Raw genomic sequence first — 17,008 nt, 5'->3', positions numbered from 1 at the left:
AAGGCCAGGCTGGTGCTTCTGAGAAAGGGTGACAAGCCCGAGGGTCTCCCCTCGTCGTACCGACTGCTTTGCATGTTGGACGACTTGGGGAAGATCCTCAAGCGGCTGCTCGTCACCCGGATCGAAGCCCACCTGGCCGACGTCGGCGGACTGGCCGAGGGCCAGTTCGGCTTCCGGAGGGGGAGGTCGACGGATGACGCCGGGGGAAGCAGGGGCAGATGTGTCGGAAAGAGCGTGTCTACCGCCCTTTCCAGCACTTCCGCCTCCAGCTGACCGGAAGCCGGTGAACCGCGGAGCTTCCGCATAACGACCCGGTAGGGTTTCCCCCACGGGTCGTGGTCCACCGACTTCACGAGTTCGGCCCAGCACTTCGCTTTGGCCCGCCTGATGGCGAGCTTCAGCTCTTTGCGGGCCGACCTCAGCGCCTCCCTCGGGTCCGGGGATTCCGGGTCCCGCGGCCAACGGTTGGAGCGCGTCATAGTCCTCCTGACCCTGACGCACTCCTCACGCCTGACCGCCACCTCGGCGTTCCACCAGTGGACTGGCGGTCCGCGAGTCGACGGCGGTCGTTTGGCCGGAAGGGTGAAGTCGCAGGCTGCGACCACCCTCCGGTCCAACTCTTCCGCCGCTTCGCTCGCGGAGACGCTTTGGTCCGGTACCGCGGGCGCCGACCATTGAGCGAGCAGTAAGCCCGTCTCAAAAGCGTCGACGTCCGTGGCCGGTCTGACCCGCCAGCCCACTAGCCCATCGCGAGACGGCACGCGGGGCACGGCTCGAGGGGGACGGCCGCCATCGCCGCACTCGTACATGATGTAACGGTGGTCGCTAAGGTTTTCCCTGTACGGGAGAACCGACCAGCCGGTCACGTGCGGGTGCAGCGACGGGGACACCAGCGTGACGTCCACCACCGAGCTCGAGGAGTGACCCTCGAACGTCGGGGTGGATCCCCTGTTGGCCGACACCAGCCCGAGGGCTGACATCAGGTCCAACAGTTCTTCGCCACGCTGATTCGTGTCCGCCGACCCCCAGACCGGGGAGTGAGCGTTAAAATCCCCGGCCACGAGCTCCCCTCGGCCGTCGCGCGGCCGCCCGAGCCTCCTGGCCCGTAGGCAGGAGGACACGGACCCGAGGAGTCCGGCGATCGGCAAGCTGGGCGGCGCGTAGCAGCTCAAGACGTCCATGCCGTCTATCCTCGCCACTACGTAACCGTCGCCCGACTCAATGTCCGCGACCGTCAGGCCGCGGGCCATCACGCCGATTGCCGCTCTGCCGGACCGGTCCAAGAACGATCCGGCGTGCGGGTCCNGCACCTCCACCCGGGCGTAACGCCCTTTGCCGCCGGAGTTCTCTCGGACCACAACGGGCCCGATTTCCGGCGGCACCTTGTCCTCTGGACGGCGGAGGGCGTCCAGAAGTGCACTCTGCACGTCGCCCTCCTCCGTCCATTCCTCCACGTCCAGGAGCATGACGGGCACTGTCATCACCGGACGGTGGACCCGCACGTCATGCTCCTTCAGGGCACCCTTCAAGCTGTCAGCTAGGCTGTCAGCCTGGGCGCCCGATCCCCGGACCTCCAAAAGGACGGCTCCCGTTCGGGTCCGCCTGGTGCCCGCCAATTGAACCCCAAGGGCATTGAGGTCAACAGCAGCCATCGCGGTCCTTATGATCGCGGCGTACTGTTGTCCCTCCTTGAGGGGTCCAATCACTACCGCCTCCGTCCTCGGAACTTTAGCCCTAAGCTGAGCGGCAGTCGGGCCTCGGGACAGTGGCGGCGGCTTGGGCTTGGGCCCACCATTAACCTCCTCTTTGGGAGCCGTCGTTGCCATGCGCTCAAATTTCTTGGTCCCCCTCCGCTTCACCACCTCAGTCCACAAGGTGGCCAGTTGTGGGGCTGAAGCGGTGGCAGGAGCTTTCGGAGGAGGAGGGGCCACGCCACCGAGTGGCAAGGACGCCATTGTGTCCGCGATCGAACACCCAGCGTCCTTTGCCACTCCCTTCTTCTTCTTTTTCCTTCTTTTTCGCTTTTTGGCGGTGGTGGCAGGTAGGAGCGCACCCACTGCCACCTCGCCGCCTTGTAGGGTGGACGCTGCGTCCCCGACGGCCTTAGATGGTGGGTCAAATGTGTCCCACCAATTGTTCGTCTGGGACGCACAGTCCTGGAGGCACTTAGGGCTCTCCGACGTAGGTACAGGTGATCTCCCCCCAGGCGTGCTTGTGAGGTGAAGATCAGCCAAGGCCCTTATGGTTTCGATAAGGGCTGTGGCCATCTTCACCACTCGCCTGTGAGGGCTATAGACCTCCAGCACGTCGGAGAGCTGGCCCGCCTGCTCCCTGGCGAGGTCTAGCCCAGCCGACAACACCTCGTCGGTCCGGCCAATCACCCTCTTTGGTGTCCCGTCAGCGTTGAAGATATCAACTGCAGTCAGGGGCACCAACTTAGGCTTCTTGGCCAAGACCGGCAGAGGAGTCGTCGGCATGGGCACAACCGCGCCGGGCGGGGTGTCCTCCAAAATGATGATGGGTGGGCTGACCGTTGGAGAGATCTCCTTGCGTTTGGGACGCAAGGAATCGTCCTCCCCCAGCTCAGCCGACTTCATCTCACTACCCCTTCCATGGTTGGACCCGAAGGTCCCACCCTTGTCGAACCACCCCTAGATGCGCCCCGCAATCTTTCCAGTATGGAGAGTATTGGTGACGTATCTAGGGGGTTGGTCGTTGTCAAGTCCGTTCCAGGTTCCAAGCTGTCCATTGCCAATACCCTCCCGGCTATTTTACCGGTGGGAGTGGCTTGGTCACCACCACTCCCTGCAGTCGCAGTACCAACCCCGTGGTTGGCTGCAGGAGCCTGCCTCAACACTCCTGCATTTGTCGTGTATTCGTTTGATAACGACACCTGGTGGGTACACCCCCCACCAACCGCCGGCACTGGGGCATCCGAATCCCCTGATACAGTAACCTTTACTCCGTTTTGTGCCATTGTCATTTGGTAAATGATTTTGTGAGGGGGTTGCCCTCATAGCCAGTCCCTCCGGCTAGTGAGCGGCTAACTTCACTGGTTGCGTAGTTGTTTATCTCCGTTCGCACCCAAACGCTACCGCTTATTCGTCCATATAGGCTTATTTCACGGCTATCCTGTATATCTACAGGATTAACAAGCGTTTGGGTAGCTCGCTGTCCGTGACCCCTTATTCGTCAGTCCAAATGAATGGACTGCTTATTTCGCGGCTAACCTGCATATCTGCAGGCCGTTCCTCTATCCGCAACATGAGGACGCGCCCGATTCCCCGAGCTAGGGACACTGCGCTCGTGCCGACGTTTCGTAGCCCCGTAGAGCCCGATCACGCCAACACTGTAGCGCAGCGAAACGGGAGGAAGAGAACCCTGTAGCGTTGATATTAAGTAAATATTTTCTAAGAATAGTCAAGGACACGTATGATGGCGGCGGCCGCTACTTAATGTACACTATTTCAATGTAATACGTACGTTTAAACGTACTTTAATCAGTTAACATGAGGTTTACCTTATCCTCTAGTAGATGGCACTGTAGGAGGAGAACAACCTTTATCGAATGGCAATTTCCCCCACCACTGACATGAAGTTATAGTGCGCTTGCGCACTATAGATTAAACCCGCCATTTTGAATGACCTTAACACCTCACCCCTTCACCCAAGACTACGCCAAAAACTTACCCCTACTATCATAAGACCACGACTACCCATAACCCACAATCGATATACCATGACTAACCATATCCCCATCTTTTAGAGACCACGCCCACCCATCATAACGGTGGTGAGGAGGGTTAATGGGTAGGCGGGGGGTCTAGAACTCTCTATATTACCCTACTAATATTATTTTAAAAGTTATATAGGATTAAATACTTTCGAATATATGTTAGGAATGATTTTTTTCACTAACAACCTTTTCTTAATACGACTATAATAAAATGAACATAAAAACATAATTATTTAATGACACAAATAAATTTAAAATAAAAGATTCACCAAAACAAAATTCACTTTAAAATTATTCTAAGTTCCATTTAATTTGAGAAAATATTCCAAAAAAAAATAAGTCTAAAAAAATTAAAAAATCGACTAAGTTTCGGAGAGTGAAATCTTGAGTGGAGTGTCGTAGATTTGTGTATTTTAAAATCGCCGAAAGAACTGATTTTAATAAGAAAAAATGGGTTTTTATAGTAGACGAGGGTTGTGTAGCAATCCTTAATGTGATCTTGAAACTGTAGATCTTAATTAATAGTTAAATGTGATTGGCAGGACCTAATTGAGAACCCATACATAGGCGTTACTTTGAATCTGTATAATAATCAGATTTAATTACCTAGTTTATTGATTATTTTATGTTTTAAATAAGGGAACCCTGTTTTGGTAATCTTGTGAATTTATAATATATGACATACATGTACAAAAGATAACATAATATAATATTTTAATGTTATAAGTGATAATATAACATTACAATAAATAGTATTTATCATAAAAAAATTGTATTGATTTATATATGTTTTTCAAATATTTATAGCATTATAAAGTTAAAAATATAAAAAAGAATTTTTTTACAAAAATCATATTTTTTATTATAATATTTTAGCATTGTTGCGAAGATGAGAAGGTATTAGTTTTACTATGATGTATTTTCTTTGTGTCTCTTACCAGTTTTTCACAGCTATCACCGAACTGATTTCTTTGAAAAATACGTCAAAAGATAACAAATCGTATCTAGTCGAAGACATTACCCTCAAAAATTAAAAAAAATTTCTCTCGTTTCACGTAAATAGGGGAAATTTCCAAAAAAATTACAAATTTAAAAATCGCTAATTTTAGACATTTTATTAATTTTTATTACTTAAAACTGCTATAATTTTTTTTTTTAATGATATCATACGATATATTTTTCACCTTAACTTTTGAAAGTGTTCCGGAAGGTCTGATACTCTTATATATATCTTAAATTAAAGGTAATGTAATATACTTTATTATAAAAAAAAAAAATTTGACCTCTGGACTTGTCTTCGTGGTGAAAATAGACATCAAACTTAATAAAAAAAATTACGATTTTTATAAAATAATCCTTTGTTTATATTTTTAACTTAATAATGCTATAACTTTTTGAAAGATGTGTGGATCAATATAATTCTTTTTTTTATGGATGCATGATGTTTTTAACCATCATTTTGTATATTTTTTTTATAAATCTGACCCTTTATCTGTATACAGGCGGCGATTTAAAATAACAACTTTTTCACAAAACATTTACTTTTACACTTAACTTTTAATGTGTTCCGGAAAGTCTGACACTTTTATATATATCTTAAATTAAAGATAATGTAATTTACTTTATTATGAACAAAAAAATTTCGGACTTTATATTATCTTTATGGTGAAAATGGCTACCGAAAGCAATTTTTGTGTGAATATTCTCGATTTTATTTTTTACATTTTTAACTTTATAATGCTATAACTTATTGAAAATTGTATGGATCAACACAATTTTTTAATGAGAAATAATATTTATATCCCTTTTTTATTCGATATACTTTATCTTAATCAGTATATTAATAAGAAATATCATGTATTTGATATTGATATGTATCTGATCATGTAGCTTTTGGAATAATCTACCAATTGTTTAAAATTAAACACTTTACAGATTTGCATCAAAGTGTTTTTTATGATAGTGATATTAATCACTCACAGATATCATTATACTTGATGCCACGTCACCACTGTGCCACGACCCCCTGTGCTGGGTTTTTTTTAGATTGATATGTGATCAGAAACTTATTTAATTACTATTAACAATAATTTTATGAGGAAAACTCAAAATTTCGTTAAAAATGTTTTATTTATTTTTTATTGTAATAAATTGTTTAAATATAACTCAAACAAAGCATTTCTATGCAACTCTTGGTGTTTAAATAATTATTTATATTGATATACTGAACATAATACCATATAAGATATATTATGTAATAGATAAGAGAATAAGAATTGAGACATCGGTATCTAAAAACTAGTTTGGATTTATGCCTGGTAAGTCAACAATGGAGCCAGTATATTGTGTGAGGCAACTAATAGAAAAGTTTAGAGAAAAGAAGAAAAAACTGTGTATGGCATTTATAGATTTGGAGAAAGCGTATGACAGAGTACCGAGAGAGGCTTTAAAGTGGTCTAATGAGAAAAGGAGTCCCGAAAAGATACATTAATATAATAGAAGATATGATGGTACTTGTACCAGGGTAAAAAGCGTAGGAGGAGTATCAGAAGGTTTTCGGGTAAGAGTAAGAGTGCACCAAGGTTTTGCTTTAAGCCCTTAATTATTCTCTATAGTGATGGATGAAATTACTCGAGAAATACAAGGAGAGGTGCCGTGGTGCATGTTGTTTGCTGGCGATATAGTGTTAATAATAGAAAATAGAGAGGAAATTAATCAAAGGCTAGAGGTGTAGAGATCAGCTCTTGAAGAAAAGGGTTTAAGAATAAGTAGAAGTAGGGCAGAGTATATAGAGTACGAGTTTGACAAAGGAGAACACGAGGTAGGTGAAATGAGGTCAGTGACAATAGGCGAGGACGTGATTGGAGAGGTGGAGAGTTTTAAGTATTTAGGGTCAGTTGTGCAAAAGAGCAGTGTTTTTATTAGATTTAGATGGTTAAGTCATATTATGAGGAGAGAAGAATCGGAAGCTGTAAGAGTAGTTATAGAAATAAATGTTGAAGGAAGAATAGGTAGAGGAAGACCAAAAAAGAGATGGAGGAATGCTATTGAATGCGATGTGAGGACAGTTGAAGTGAGCGTAAGACTAACTCACATTTATAATTTATTATTTGTTTATATCAGCACCATTATAGCATTAGTATTAAGTGTCCCCCTATCCACATTGGTGTATATAAGATTTTATGATACTTGTATAATACATTTAATTGTTATAATTATATATTGTAAAATTCATTCTACATTCATTCATACGATCCACTCACCTTATTCTCGATATAGCCTGACTTAAAATAAAATAAAACCACGAACGTTAACCAACCCAAATGAATACCACCGGGCGCTGCGTTCATTCAATGAAAATACTTTAAATTTTTTTTTTTAAGTAAACTTGAGCAAAAGTAGAAATATTTAAATTAGTTTTCAAAGGTAAAAACACCAAGTATAAAATTTAAATGCATAAATACAAAATGTAATAATATGTTTAAATTAATTAATTAATTTTGTTTAATTTAATAACATGTGTCCTTCATGACTGTATTTTTAATTTAAACATAATATATTTGTGAGATCCATGAATTACTTTTAGTAACTCGGTGTCCGATTTTAAGGATTTTGTTACAATTTTCATCATAGTTTTTAAAAACTGAATTCAATATTGAAACATGTAATTAAGATTTTTTGGATGTTCAATATTTCTTGCAATGTGAAAATAGTCTTTCTATCTGTGCCCTTTTACCAGGTAGACTGAATACAAACTAGCACACTATTTCTAAGTTTTTTATCGGAATTTCTTAATTTTTCATAAAATTAATAAAAATTTTAAATCATTTTTATTTATTATGATTGGAAAAATCAATCATAACACTAAAATATATATCATTCTGTAACAACTGAAACTAACAAATAAAAAAACTAAAAAACTAGCACAAATAAATATACCAAGCAGCAATACAAAATGGATATTTGTCTATAAAGATAATTGTCGACAAAAGTCTATAAAATTTTTTTTTAATTTAGAAACTTTCATGGCAATTATAACTATACGATAATTTATTCCTCTAATGAATATATAACGATGCAATAGTTAAAAATAAATCAATTTATTGATATAGGGCTTTCTGAAGAATTTACTTAAAATTACATTAAACTTATTATGATAGAAGAGGTCTGACACGTGTCGATTCGTGATACACGATGCCCCGCGACTCGTACCACCTTTATCAGCCGTCGCCCTACTATNTGATACACGATGCCCCGCGACTCGTGCCACCTTTATCAGCCGTCGCCCTACTATGGGTATTTGACTGACCAACAACGCGTGCCATACGCCACAGTGCAGAGTCCAGCAAATACCATACAGCCGACGACGGCCCGCCGCAAAAGATACGTTGAGTCTTCTTCCCGTTGTCAAAATGAACATAATAAAATGTATATGCGTTTAACTATGATAGTGACAACGTCGAGGATGTACGCCACCAGCTCCGGACGTGCCGCAGGACCGGACTCGACGAACCGAATCACACCCGCGCACAATCTCCTTCAATATTGCTAACCTTTTGACGCCCGAGGATCATGTCGGACACCGCGTCGCCAACGCCAACGAAGGTACCGCGATATTAAGAAAAGATTTTTATTAACTGTGTTCGTCTTTTGGGTTTGTTTTTTTTTTTCAAATAACCTGTTGTTGCTTATTAATAACGGCCCACAGGTCTATACCCACAAAACCAGTGTCGACTACATTATTGCGACGTAAGTCGTGTCAGGTCCTACTTCATATACCAGAAATTATGCTCTAATTTAACATAAAACACGTATTTCGATCATATAAATGTTATATTTTTAACTTTGTAATACAAAAAAGAATTATTTCCATGTCCAAATATAATTTTCATGTATTTTATGAAAACCTGTATCTAAGCAAAAAGTTTTAATAAACTGTTCACAGAACTCATATAAATATATCGAAATAAGTTCATAATCGGAGACACGAGAATCATTTGACATTGTTTCATTAATAAAAGATGCAGTATTTTTAAATTTAATTATCAGATCTTTCGTAGTCACAATTAAGCCATCTGAAAAACAGTGATTTTTTATTTGATATTTAAAAGCACATAGCATATTATTAAACTCGTATCTTGCTTTTATAAAACTTTTAACGTAAAAATCAGCTATTTTTTCAATAAGTACTCCAGGTTTGTTTACAAACATATCTCGTACTACATTAAGAGTTTTTAGATTAATAACATAATTACGTATCAATTTATGAGTTGAAATTAGATTAGAATATGATGAAGTGGTTGGCCAAATTGCTGATAGCTTCATTTTTTCTAAAATTGTCAGCATGAAATCAAACATTTTAACTGTATCATTAATAACGTCAAAAAGAAATGTTACACAGTTCACATAATGTTTTGGAATAGTTTTAAATTTTTCATTATCACACATTATTTTCAAAGCAGATAATGATGTATTGTAAATTAAAAGCACTTCATAAAATCTGCATCTCACCATTTGAGCGAAGTAATTTTTTTTAAGATGAAAATTATGATCTGTCACCAGGTCTCTAAAAATACGCGAAGCACATATTTTCAAATCGTCATATTGTATTTCTATGTGGTTAAATGAACTCCAACTACCCTCACTAAGTATAATATTGAGTGACATGATACCAACTTCTTGATTAATAGTTTGGTCTATAGGAGGTTTAAATCTGTATAGATATTTGAATAAATTAGTTAAATTATCTTATATTAGCAGATATTACTTATTTATTTATACTATGTTATTTTATACATGGTGATCGGTTTATCATAAACCATTAAATCACACAGTTACATACAGAATGATTCAGTTATCATGAACCACTTAATTAATCGAGTAACAATAATAATTATCAATATCATTAAATTAATACCGTTTTATTTATTTATTTTAGTTAATGTTTCTCTCAATTTTTCAATCAAAGTTTTTTTCACTTTCATCTCTTATACCTTATAAGGGTAATTAAACTTTAATTTCGCTAATGACAACACCCCTAATTATCTAATTAACTAACTAATTTTTTTCATACAAAAAATATTTAATAATAATAACGTATGATCTAATAACAAGAAACTAAACTACCTTTTGAATTGCTTATTTTCATATTATAAAATTATTTTAGTTAACTGCAAAAAATTGTATCAGTATATAATGAATTATCAAATATTTGTCAAACTATTATGACTAATTTTGTTTTTAAATAATTGATCGATTAAAAAAAATAATAAAATAAAAGACAAAAATTACACTTAATAGGAATATGTTTTTCATATAAAACGTAGTAATATTACGTTTTAAGAAATACTTTAAATATTATTTAAAGTACTACTTTAACATATTAACTGTTTTGTTTTCACTGTTTTGGCTTTTGCATTAAAGAATATATAAATAATATATTCAATATTTATTTTATTAACAACATTTTTATCAATACACAAAATCACAAGTAATGCTGTTTATAAATCACTCCTAACAATAAATTTGAGAATAGAATTTAATTCGAAAAAATCTATTTTTATGTTATGATGCTATTTGATACTACAAAAACAGATTATACGTACAACAAATTTTGATCGGAAAGTCAAAAATCTTTGAATTATATATAATTTATACACATATTGTATAATATATTTAATAAAATTATTCCTATTTTATAATTATAAAATAGAAAAAACTCATAAATATAGAACTCAATAAATAAGTTATACTTACTTATCAATTGTTGGATTTATCAATTGAATAAATCCAAGATCCTCGTAATTATTCTTTATGGTTTCAGTGTAAAACGAATTGACCTTTTGATACATGAATGAAATAAAATCCGGTGAATCTATCGAATGAGATGAATATTCTATTTCACATATCATTTTGCAATCATCATTCCCATAAATATTTTGAATAAATTTATATTTCTCAAAAAAATTATTTGCAATTTTAGATATATTAACAATGAAATCACTAACATCAAGAAAGACTTGATGATAATCATAGGATTTCTCGTCTTGTACGTTTTTAAAAAATTTGTGGTTTTTTATCTGATAAATATCGTCATCTGTGGTAAACAGATAAATTTGTAACTCATCAACTTTTAGATTTTTCAAGTTTAGGTCTATATATCTTATGAATGTAATAGCATTATATAAATTCTCAAACATTGTCAATGAATCTTTTACTGATTTTTGGAGTGCTTTAGTACAATTAAAAAAATTGTCTAATAATTCGGCGTCCAAAAAGTGTTTACATTTATCAACAATAACGTTTAACAATTTAACGAATATTAGAAGTACTTCGTTATAATTGTAGTTTAAAATATGAACAATATTATAGAAAGTAATAATCAAATTACTTCTGTCCAATTGTCGTCCTATTAAATCTGGAACATTTATATTTCCCATCGGATCAATGTTTAAGTATAAGTTTTCCATAGACTTCCATCCATTTTGAGTACACATATGATCTACAACTTCATTTAAATAATTTAAGTAATTATTTTGTTTTATTTTACAGATTTTATTATCTACAGTGATAATATTGTATTGAATTAAAGACAATGTTAAAATAATTAGTCCAAGATTCATATCAATATACCCAAAAATCAAAATCAACAGTTCAATAAAATAAGTTAGAATAATCTATTTTTTCAATATTCATCATAATATTCACATACAAAAATACAGTGCTTAGACGTGTGCAAACAAAAAAATAATTTATTAAGTTTAAAGTTTGTGAAAAATGTTCATTTATTTTTATACCCATTAAATGATATCATCAAATGTCTGTACTTGTTATATTTCCTATACGATTAAAGTGAACGCAATTTTATTATGTTATAAGTAGATTATAGGTACGAATATTTTAATGAAAAATTATTATCACATTAAATTACCTAATTGAAACGAAAAACGCATATAGCAATGATATTATTATTTTTATAGCAATAAAATCTTTTGTATTACTTTATCACAAGTCAAAATAAATATTAGATATTGAGAAATTCACCAAGGTAGCTGAAAATTATGAAAATTGCTTAATATTTGTGTCGGATACTAATTGATAAGAATAATTTGACTGATTGACTTGTTTAGCAGTTAACCGTTATTCCTATAAAGAAACTTAAATATTTTTTTGTATATTTAAGACAACTTTTTATTTAAGTACTCTATCAGTTCAATTAATAATAATAAATTGTAAATATAAATTAAGTAAATAATATTAATTAAGAGTAAATAAATTTCATGTTTTTTATGAATAAATTTGTCCATTCGCTAATTCTGCTGATCCTTTTTTTCTAACAATTTTATTGAATTTGATTAATTTGGATAGTTATTATAAAATAATATGATTCTAAAATAGGTTACTTAAAATAAACAATATTATTTTATTTTTCTTCAGTTTAAATAATCACATTTTCGTAAAATAAAATTATTAAGATAATGGTGTATCACGAGACAAGAGGATAAAATATTATCAACCGATTTGTGTAATTTTATTTTTATAAATATAAATTTGGTATTTTTTATTGATACAATTAAATTTTATTTTATGATCATAGGCTTCATTACCCACACTCATGACAAGGATTATCAATACATATGTCTAAAATAGTAAAAATTATTTTTACTAAAAATTAAATTTTACATGAATGTTTCAAAAAATTTAATAGAATTAATGATCATGGACATTTTTATCTTCATATTGGATTATAAATTAATATTTAATTAAATTAGCTTTAAATGATAATTACATTTGTTTAAAAGTTACGTTTGTAGGCCGGTCAATGTTCCACGTAGCTTATCATCCACCCCCCTCCCACTTACCAGTTAACCAACGACATTCAGAATAGTTGTGTCCGACACTATCGGCAGTCACAATTGTTCGCGTATATGAGCCTTAAATTGAATTTGTGAATCACATGCGATAGCTGTGCCATGTTTTACGTCTTTGGACAATAAATTGGAGGCGTTTTCGCGAGTCTTATTGCGCATTTATGTCTGAATATTTGACCTTGGGCCACATGTCTCCGGCTACATCGGAAGGATCGCATATTATGACGTATACAAACCTTCAAGAGTCGATGTCAAATTAAGAGTGGTTTTTGACACGTCGGATTAAGCATTTTCCGTGACTTCGTTAGATCAAATTACAACCTGATGTTATGGACGCTCTAACATTGTTTCGGTTATCACGATATGTCTTTGTGGCTGATATTAATGAAATTATTAGGCAAATTTTAATGTTACCTGATCATATATTGTGGCGCGCGTCGCCTCGCGTCCAGTTAGGTAAAATTCAGCTAAATACGGCGGACTCCGGTGTGAAATGTTTGCTCTTTTCTACTATTCATGTCTTGCAACGTATAGCTGAATATGACTGTGGTGAATTTCCGACTGATCGCGTTATTGTTCAGTACTTATGTAGACAACATTTGTGTGAGTAGGGAAACACGGTGCAAGAGACGATAAAACTATAGTCGAAGCTTATTACAGATAGGTAAAGACATAAAGCATCTATAAAAAAAAAATTATATTGATTTGTTCATTTTTGAAAAAGTTATGGCAGATTTAAGAAAAAAAAATGTTGAAAATTAGCGATTTTTGAGGGTAATGCCTTCGACTAGATACGATTTGTGATCTTTTGACGTATCGTTGAAATACATCCGTTCGTTGAGAGCTGAGAAAAATTGGTAACAGTCACAAAAAAAAAACACATAGTAAAACCAATACCTTCTCAGCTTCGCACCGAAGCTAAAATCACAATTTAAAGTTGATAGTTTACCATGAAACACATGTGTCATGTGAATTTTATTATATGCTTAAAGTAGTTACCTTTGCTAAAAATTAATTAAATTTGTCAAGTAGCACAATTATGATCATAATCCTAAGTTTCTAAAGAAATAATCTAAATATATAACACATGTATTATTCATGCCTCACTTTGTTATGTATATTTTTAAGACCATCTAATTATTGTTTCATCAAACCTTCAAATACAATAAAGTATTTCTTTATTGTAAATATTGTTTTGTAATATTATTAGTTAATATTATAAAATATTAAAAACAAGGCTCCGCCCCAGACCCGGGGCCCTTCGAGCCTTACGCGACTTCGGCGCGTAAGCCTCTTCGGGCCGTCATCATAAGTAGGCCACTGATTACGGTAAAAGTACCCGGCTACGCCGGGCACGATAAGTGTTTTTCAGAAAAAATATTACTTCAGAATCAGTGAAAACTATAGAAAACTATATCTAAAAATGTTATTATTAAAATCAGGAAAATTCAAAAAGAGAATATAGTAAAATGTATTGGGTATAAGGTTGAAGCCTCTTAATGAGGTATTCCCTTTAGGCCTACTCAAAAATTATTTTAGAAGGAAATTTAATATTTTTTACTTTGTTAAACATGTTATAAAAATTGTTTTGCTAAAATTAAAGTAATGATGAAAAAAAAGGATATTAGGTCCTTATATATTAGAAGTTGCCTAAAAAAATATTGTTAGCACTTGTTCAAGGAGGGGCCAATCTCTCTTAAATACAACCCTGTTATACACAAAAATTATTGATAATCTAATTAAAATAATTGTGTTTATAAGTGGCACACTGTAAATTTAAATTAAAATTAATATTAAAATAAAATTAATATTAAAAATAAAAATAAATAATTAATTTTGATAAATATATTGGTAACTGCGATTTAACGATGAACATCATAGTTATCATAGATGAACCCCAATTCAAAAGATAAACTCATAGTCTCATACATCATATATGAGAAAAAAGAAAATTATTAACTCTGTACTTAGTACTGTTCTTATAATGAAAGTACAAACTTAAATAATTATAACGTCATGAAATTTATATATAACATATAACATTCCTTGACAAAAATAGGGCAAATGCAAAATAGTGTTCTAATAATAATACATAATACACCATATAAATAAGGTTCATAATACGTATCAGCAGAAATGAATCACTACGCATAATACAACCATGCGCGTGGACTTAAAAAAAAAATTGTTCTATTATATAATAAGATATAATAGGACGCGTACATGTGTATTATTAGCAAACAGAAAAATCGTCATTTTCCGTTAAAATTTGATGAATTTCAAACGCTCGTAGCGGCCAGAGTTTTTGTCGGATCTGGGATTTTCCGATTTTTGGCGCTTCCTCGGCACGTACAGAACGCCGTGGTATGATTGCGAATCGTAAAAAAAATCGTTTTCATGTCGTAAAGTGTCGCAAGAATTTCGGGCGGCGCGCCCTGGCGTCTCGAGCGCATGAAAAAAAAAAAGCTCGTAAAACGGTGAAAAATGAACGGATTGAATTGATTTTTTTATCACATCTCAGGAATGTCATTGGGCGGGTCTGATGAAAATTTCAAACCTCAAGTCGTAAAACGCTGGCGTCAGCGAGCGTTTTTCTCGAAAACGGTCGAAATTTTAAAACGCTCGCGGGCGAGCGGCAAAAATTTTCCGACCTTCGCCAATAATTTTCCCGGAGTCTGGTGACCGAGTACTTTCGTGGAAAAAAAAAATTTTGAAAATCCGAGCACGCTAAGTAATTTTCCCAGAAAAGCGTTTTTTTCCTTGTTCTATTATATAATAAGATATAATAGGACGCGTACATGTGTATTATTAGCAAACAGAAAAATCGTCATTTTCCGTTAAAATTTGATGAATTTCAAACGCTCGTAGCGGCCAGAGTTTTTGTCGGATCTGGGATTTTCCGATTTTTGGCGATTCCTCGGCACGTACAGAACGCTGTGGTATGATAGCAAATCGTAAAAAAAATCGTTTTCATGTCGTAAAGTGTCGCAAGAATTTCGGGCGGCGCGCCCTGGCGTCTCGAGCGCATGAAAAAAAAAAAGCTCGTAAAACGGTGAAAAATGAACGGATTGAATTGATTTTTTTATCACATCTCAGGAATGTCATTGGGCGGGTCTGATGAAAATTTCAAACCTCAAGTCGTAAAACGCTGGCGTCAGCGAGCGTTTTTCTCGAAAACGGTCGAAATTTTAAAACGCTCGCGGGCGAGCGGCAAAAATTTTCCGACCTTCGCCAATAATTTTCCCGGAGTCTGGTGACCGAGTACTTTCGTGGAAAAAAAAAATTTTGAAAATCCGAGCACGCTAAGTAATTTTCCCAGAAAAGCGTTTTTTTCCTTGTTCTATTATATAATAAGATATAATAGGACGCGTACATGTGTATTATTAGCAAACAGAAAAATCGTCATTTTCCGTTAAAATTTGATGAATTTCAAACGCTCGTAGCGGCCAAAGTTTTTGTCGGATCTGGGATTTTCCGATTTTTGGCGCTTCCTTGGCACGTACAGAACGCCGTGGTATGATTGCAAATCGTAAAAAAAATCGTTTTCATGTCGTAAAGTGTCGCAAGAATTTCGGGCGGCGCGCCCTGGCGTCTCGAGCGCATGAAAAAAAAAAAGCTCGTAAAACGGTGAAAAATGAACGGATTGAATTGATTTTTTTATCACATCTCAGAAATGTCATTGGGCGGGTCTGATGAAAATTTCAAACCTGAAGTCGTAAAACGCTGGCGTCAGCGAGCGTTTTTCTCGAAAACGCTCGAAATTTTAAAACGCTCGCGGGCGAGCGGCAAAAATTTTCCGACCTTCACCAATAATTTTCCCGGAGTCTGGTGACCGAGTACTTTCGTCGAAAAAAACAATTTTGAAAATTCGAGCACGCTAAGTAATTTTCCCAGAAAAGCGTTTTTTTCCTTGTTCTATTATATAATAAGATATGCACCAAAAAGTATAAATAAAAAATACCCACCAATAAATATACAATGAAAAAATTCACTAAAAATAGTAAAATAAATTAGATCAGAATTAGAATAAAATCGATTTATAAAGATTATAATACAAATGTTTGATATTGTTGGAGTTGGTATCACTCAAGATAAACAAACGTGTATCGACGTGTTTCATAATCAACATCAGAACAGCAAACGGTTGATGTTGAACAGCACGACCCACAGTGACGGGCATATAATGTAACACAGTTGAGTAGCAACCCGAATGTCGTAACGTGGAGGGCGGCGTCTTTGACTGTTGGTATCAAAATTTTCGAATTTATTTAAAAATAAATTAATGGCGATTAAATATTATTTATTTTAGTAGCATCTTCATATGCTATTGCTGTTTCGAAATAGTAGTAAAAAATAGCAGCTATTGATATTTTTTAAAGAAATTATGAAACTGATCATTTTT

General features: G+C 36.1%; 1 protein-coding gene across 4 annotated transcripts in view; it reads right to left on the bottom strand.

The window, feature by feature from the left end:
* LOC126899138 (uncharacterized) overlaps nt 1-11,388 on the bottom strand; it is a 39,550-nt gene extending 28,162 nt beyond the window's left edge. For 2 of the 4 annotated variants that reach the window (XM_050673711.1, XM_050673710.1), the window contains exon 1: nt 10,888-11,388. In XM_050673711.1, the coding sequence (XP_050529668.1) occupies nt 10,888-11,358 (471 nt within the window). In that variant the 5' untranslated portion in view covers nt 11,359-11,388. Of the gene's footprint in view, nt 1-7,849; nt 7,952-8,002; nt 9,450-10,492 lie in introns of those variants that run through there. The other 2 variants (XR_007702491.1, XM_050673712.1) reach the window with 2 other exon arrangements.
* Nucleotides 11,389-17,008: the final 5,620 nt, after the last annotated feature.

The sequence above is a fragment of the Daktulosphaira vitifoliae genome, unplaced genomic scaffold (assembly GCF_025091365.1).
Source record: "Daktulosphaira vitifoliae isolate Bord-2020 unplaced genomic scaffold, ASM2509136v1 Scaffold_2, whole genome shotgun sequence".
NCBI lineage: Eukaryota > Metazoa > Arthropoda > Insecta > Hemiptera > Phylloxeridae > Daktulosphaira > Daktulosphaira vitifoliae.
The sequence above is the reverse complement of the archived record's forward strand: the minus strand, read 5'-3'. Positions and strand labels throughout refer to the sequence as shown.